This window comes from Poecilia mexicana, unplaced genomic scaffold (assembly GCF_051168715.1).
Source record: "Poecilia mexicana isolate PSO_F unplaced genomic scaffold, ASM5116871v1 scaffold_6, whole genome shotgun sequence".
Taxonomy (NCBI): domain Eukaryota; kingdom Metazoa; phylum Chordata; class Actinopteri; order Cyprinodontiformes; family Poeciliidae; genus Poecilia; species Poecilia mexicana.
This window is the reverse complement of record NW_028263375.1, coordinates 19,814,545-19,820,644: the sequence shown is the minus strand read 5'-3', so window position 1 is coordinate 19,820,644 and position 6,100 is coordinate 19,814,545. Positions and strand designations below refer to the sequence as shown.

The window sequence follows — 6,100 nt, the reverse complement described above, 5'->3', positions numbered from 1 at the left end:
TCCACCATGTCCTTGGCTTTCTGTGGGAGTGAGAACAACTCATCGGCCTACAATGTGGACAGGGGTGTTCTCAACAACGGCTGCTTCCTGGATGCACTCAACGTGGTCCCACATGTTTTTCTCCTCTTCATCACTTTCCCCATCCTCTTCATTGGTGAGTCTAGCAGGATGGTCAGATCTTCTCATTGCACTGACCGGCACAGATATCACACACTCAGCATCCTCACAGGATGTCAGCACAGTCAGATCGATAAACGTGCCCTTGCCGTTGTCTCTCTTCCAGTTTGTTTACCTTTCCACGTTAACTCCGTTGATAGCTTGTTTCCTACAACGAGTCTAAACATCTTAGCTAATCATGATTTATTAATAAGCTCCTTTCAGTGTTTATTATTTCTCGAAGCGAAAGCAAATAAGGGAGGATGAAAACATATCGGTACAATAGAAGCAACTTCAACGTAGATTCTTACAAATTTCTTAAAATCTGAAAAGTGTGGCATACCATTTACTCAGCCACCCTGAGTCAGTATTTTGCACTACAACCTACAGCTCTGGTTACAGCTGCAAGTATTTTGAGCCAATTCTCTGCCAGCTTTATACATCTAGACATTAAAATGTGTTGTCTCAGTCTGTTGTCCTGTTGGAAGCTAAACCTCCTCCTCAGTTTGTGGCCTCTAAAGGGTTTTCTTACAGTATTTATATCTTCCTGTCAGCACTGACTAGATTCTGTCTAGCACAGCATGATTCTTCCACCACTATGACTTGTTGTTAGGATTCTGTGTTCAGAGGTAAATACTGTGCTTAGATTTCCACCAAAAATAGTTGTTCTTTTTAATTTAATCTGGGAAGAGCATCTTCTCCTGCATATATGTGGCAAACCACAAAAAAGACTTCTACTTATTTTCTGTCGTCGCCTCTTTCCTCTTGTCTTTTCTCTATTGTTGCGCCAAACTCTTTGATGTTCTATTGATGGATTTAACACTGCATATTATTTTAGAACCTAATCCAGTTTAAGCACGTACACATCAGACTAAAAACCATTAAAACTAAGAAACAGAAACAGGAACACAGTTAATCTTGGAATAACTGCATTTTAAGTCCAAATGTCCTTGAAAGCCGTACTTTCTGTGTCCTTTATTAGAACTGTAGGTTAAAAGAATGTCAAGAATCAAGTAAATAAGTTCAGTCGTCTCTTACTGAAGCTTGACCTTCATGACTGATAATCCACACTCACTCCCTCGAACGAAACACCTTCACAGAGCTGCATTCGACTCGCCGGTGTGATCCCCCTGATGGTATGTGCTGTAGTTCACAGAGGCAAAAATGATGCTGGCGTTAGGTTACACATCCACGGCTCACCTTCCTGGCTGCTGGCCTTTCTATTAGTGCCATCAGTGGAGCGTAACAAGGCTCTCTGCACACATCGCTGCTGTGATCACACATGCTCAGGCTTCTCCGCTGACAAGTCCGACTTTGGACGTTATTTTGTTTCAGAGCCGGATCAAAATGTCTAAATTGATTAATGTAGAAGGCTAGAAGATAAGTCAAACAATGGATACTTGATCTATCTTCTAATTCGAATTGTAGGGGTTACTTGAAATGAATGTGTTTCCCGGTTTAATCTTGGAATTTAGGATTAATTCATAAATTCACTCCAGTGTTAATGTTGGAATTATGTCAGAAGCTTAACATAAACTGGGTTTATCCTTTTAGAACCTGTTTTTATGAGTATTTTGGATTATCATCTTTGAGTTCTTATGATTAGTAGTAGTGTTTGCGTTTTTGACTCTCTAATTTTAAGTTATGTGTCATTCATTTTCCATGTCTCCTGCTTGCATTCGGATCCTCTGTACTCACAATACATGATAGATGTTTGATCATGATAGGAGTTGAACATATCCACTGCATGATGCTGCCATGGCTATGCTTAACAATACATATAGACTTAGGCTTACAATTCACTCCTTAACAACCCCAATTGTATTTTTATTTTTTGTCACTTTGGCCAACTAGCTGGAGCTTTGGATATAAACCTATCAGACATTTGGCTGGTCCATATGGGCAGGAACAACTTTCTACACCATCTCATTATATCAACTCTTTACTTTGGAAAGCGATACTAGTTGAGTACAAACCTTCAAATCATTTACTTTCCATTTAGGGTTTGAGTTTGGGTCAGATGCTTGAAACCTGTACAGAGTTTGGTTCTAAAATAGAATATCTAAAAAAAAAAAAAAAAAAAAAAAAAAAAAAAGTCCTGTTTTTGAATTATTATTGTGCCAAGAAGTTGTATATGGCTCAAAAACACATGAGGTTCAGATGAACTTAGTAGGCAGCATTTTGTTAAATATAAGTGAAGATGTTTGTGTATAGTTGCTCATGTTTGATCAGTTAAATTTTTTTTGTCTTTAAAAATTGTTGCAATCATATTTTTGTATAATTCCACTGTCGATAAAGAATTACATTAAAACCAAACATTTAAATAAAAGACCAAAACACCTTAACACCACTGATTAGCACGTATAAACGACATGCATGTGGCCTGGGCATAAAACCGTTTCCACTTGTCTTTCACCATCAAAATCTAAATAAATCCTTGAAAATCCTCAAAGGGTTAAAGCACAAATTGTCGCTAAAAGAAAAAGACCTCAAAGTGAATAATAAACCTGCAGGGGTTTCCTCCCTCGCTTCAGCCGCCCTGTGCTGATGTGCTTTCACCAACAGCCTCTCCACTAAAGACAAACCTTGGGGGGTGCGAAATCTTCTCGGCTCACCTGACAAATCCTTTTATAGTCAGAGACCTGTTTATGTGCAGCCTGATGTCTGATGCACTCCATTGTGCCTGAAGCTGTGCAATGTCTTTCTCAGCTGGTGCTCACCAATTCACGGAGTTGCATACAGGCTAGTGTTCAAATAAAGACTGGGAAGATGGACAGGTATTCACCAAGAGACCTTTAGCATCACAGAACCAATCAGAGAGGAGGATTATTTAAGCTCAGTCATCTCCAAACCCTCCATAGCTGCTGATAGACGAGCAACAACCAAGCAGCCAGCGGTTTCCTGACATCTACAAATTTTGTCTGATGTAAATTAGTTCAGGTTTCACATATGCAGCAAAAGCAGCAGAATGATTTATGCCCATTTTACACAATATTTGACTTCGTTTTTCCGTGAACAGCGCTTGAGCAGAGTGAATGAATTTGCATGTGTGAAAAAGAGCTGAGGAGGAAAAGACATGCTGCAGATCAGTCTGTGCCAACACTTCAGAGTGAAATAAACTGGCAAAAGTGCCAAAAGCACTAGAGTCTCTTATGTAACTTTCTCTACAGCAGAGGTTGATATTTGTCACATGAACTGCTTTTTGATGACTCACCCTTGCTTGTTTTATGCTCTGAGTTAAAGCCAACATCTGTCCAAGCGACAATAACAAAGGAAATGGCTGAAGCTCCATTCTCAGGTTGGCAGCCATACAGCTGCTTTCATCGCCTGCCAGGGATCGCCCAGAGTATTTAAGAGGGCTGTGAGAGAAGCTCCTTAAACTCTGGCAGGCGGTCATTTTTGTCTTTTATTATCTAAATTATTCAGCCTTCTTTACAGATTATGGATCGTAACTAGGTAGCTACTAATCCCCACAGAGCATAAAGTCAAAAATATTATTTTTTTCCAATGCACAAGTTTATCTACTCATATTAACACAGATAATAAAAGCTGAGTTATCCTACACGATATTTTGATTAGAATGTGTCTTTCTGGTTTCAGGTTGGGGCAGCCAGAGTTCAAAGGTTCACATCCATCACAGCACCTGGCTCCACTTTCCTGGACACAACCTGCGCTGGCTCCTCACCTTCGTCCTGCTCTTCATCCTCATCTGTGAGATCGCAGAAGGCATCGTCTCCGATGGGTATGTCAAACCCAAATACTGTAATTTTGTTGTCTCGCTATGATTTCAGCCACACAGGTTGCACTCTTGTGACAAAAAAAAAACAACAAAAAAAAAAAACAGGGCATCTTATGAACAGCAGTGTGTTTTCCAATCTATACAAACTTATGAATATTTAAAAATATTTAGCAATAACAACAACAACAAAAAAAACATTAAAAACTGAGAAAAATTCTTTAATATGTAAATTTCAAAATAGAATTTATGGTGAGGAATAAATTAGTTTTTGTTCATCATAAACAAAAACAGCGTTCCTGGAAAATAGCTGTGATTCCTAGAGGTGGATGTGCCATGGTTTGGAGATACTTTAGTACTAGAGTGAAGCAGAACTGAATCCTCAACATGACAATGATTAAAAAACTAAAAACATGCCAGGTAATCCACCAAGGACTGGCTGGACATTAAAGAAATCCCCCAAATATCTCATAGCCGACTGTAATGAGAGGGAAAAACTGTTCTCAAATTTATATAAGAAGCTCTGGGAGGCACTGAAGCTATTTTAGTCAAGAGGGTCATCATTTTTCCTTAACTAAATATTTAATGTTATATATAATGTTATGTATAATTCTTTTCACATGACATTTTTTAGTGTTTTCGGTACAAATGATTGTTTTTCACTGCATTTGCTCATTTTAATGGATTATATGGGTGATATTTCATAGTAATCATTAATGCTGCACTTCTGAAATTGTAATAGTGTGGCAGCTGAGATCATTTACCAAGTGAGAAAGGTAGTTTTACATATTTAAATAAAAGTATCAGTCCCTGCATGAGAAAAAAAAAAGCTTACCCAGAGTTGATTAAATTCACCTCAGTGGTTTAATGTCTTGGCTTTTTCGTCTGTGGAGGAAAACTGATCTTTTCCGCTTTTTATTGTGTGCCCTGTAATTTAATTTCATCTGGGATTCTTCTTGATTACTGCGAGGCTGTAGTTCCTCAGAGTGATTTTATTATCTAATCAAACACTGTTATCCACCTGCGATGGGAGCCGAATCCAATTAGCTGCAATTGGCACTTCCCTGACCACCATTCATCATCTGCATCAATGTCCTTATCGGATTTGCCCAACAGTGTTCAGTCAGGATTAGCTACGATGTGGAGCGATCACGTTTGGCATCGTGGGTAGACCTGGATGGAAATCGAAGGAGGATCTTCTCTGGAGTCCAAAAAAAGCACACTGGGGAATGTGTAAATGCTGTTTGGAAGAAACATTTCTCTCTTGGCTTCTGGCGATATTAAGATGAAGTATATTTTGTAGCTCTGTTTTACTGCAGAACAGTTTGATGGTATGTCTGGCCTAATGAAAGATCACTGTGGGGTTTGTGCACCATGAATTTGTGGGACTGGATACGGTTCATTGTGAATTGATGGAAGATCTTATGTTAAAACAAGAGAACTCCTGGAGTGTTATAATCATTCAGCTGACTGAAAGCTGGATTTCAGAAAAAGCTTGGTCCCTATGTAACTTCTAATGTGGCACACAAGCCCATTAAAATGATTCTTTAAATTTAACTGCAAAATTTCTAAACATTTCAAGCATCTGTGCAACCATCCATAGTCCAGGCTCACTGTGAACGTCTGTATTTATACATTAAATTTGACTCAAAATGGCTGAAGTCTCTCAATATTTGACTCTGGAAAGCGATGCAGTTTGACATTAACTCAAGAGGACATTCCAGTGGATGCTGGATGAGGTTGGAAGAGGTTATTGAGTTTTCTAACACCGAGCCAGTCGTCCACCTGCTTCCCCAGCAGCTGGCACCACAAGGGCGAGGTCAGCTGGAGCCAAGTGATGGAGTTTGTGTCCCAATTCTCCCTGCTGCCAAATAAAAACAAGTCGATGAGCTGCAGCGACTTTACTCAGGCTCTGCTGGAACCAAAACAACAGCGTGTGCATCAGTTCAAATTGTGAAATTACATCACACCGTGTCCTACATATGTAATAAATCTGCGATCCCATAATAAACGTTTTTCCTCTCTCTCTGTATGGATTCTTTCTGCACCATGTAGTTGTCAAAAGCAGTGAGTCAGTGTGCTTCTGTGCTTTTTGCACCTCAGTCTTTTCCACAGACTAGAGGACGGTGAGTTGTTGTTAGTTGGTTAGAAGAGCTCTCCATCTGCTCACCTCTTCAGCTCCCTCTTTAGGCTGACCTTACTGTTGTT

General features: G+C 39.4%; 1 protein-coding gene across 2 annotated transcripts in view; it reads left to right on the top strand.

The window, feature by feature from the left end:
• Positions 1–6,100, top strand: part of abcc8 (ATP binding cassette subfamily C member 8) — a 58,026-nt gene continuing 51,926 nt past the window's right edge. For both annotated transcript variants that reach the window (XM_088006367.1, XM_014985273.2), the window contains exons 1-2: positions 1–154; positions 3,757–3,898. In XM_088006367.1, coding sequence (XP_087862493.1) covers positions 7–154; positions 3,757–3,898 — 290 coding nt within the window. In that variant the 5' untranslated portion in view covers positions 1–6. The remainder of the gene's footprint in view (positions 155–3,756; positions 3,899–6,100) is intronic.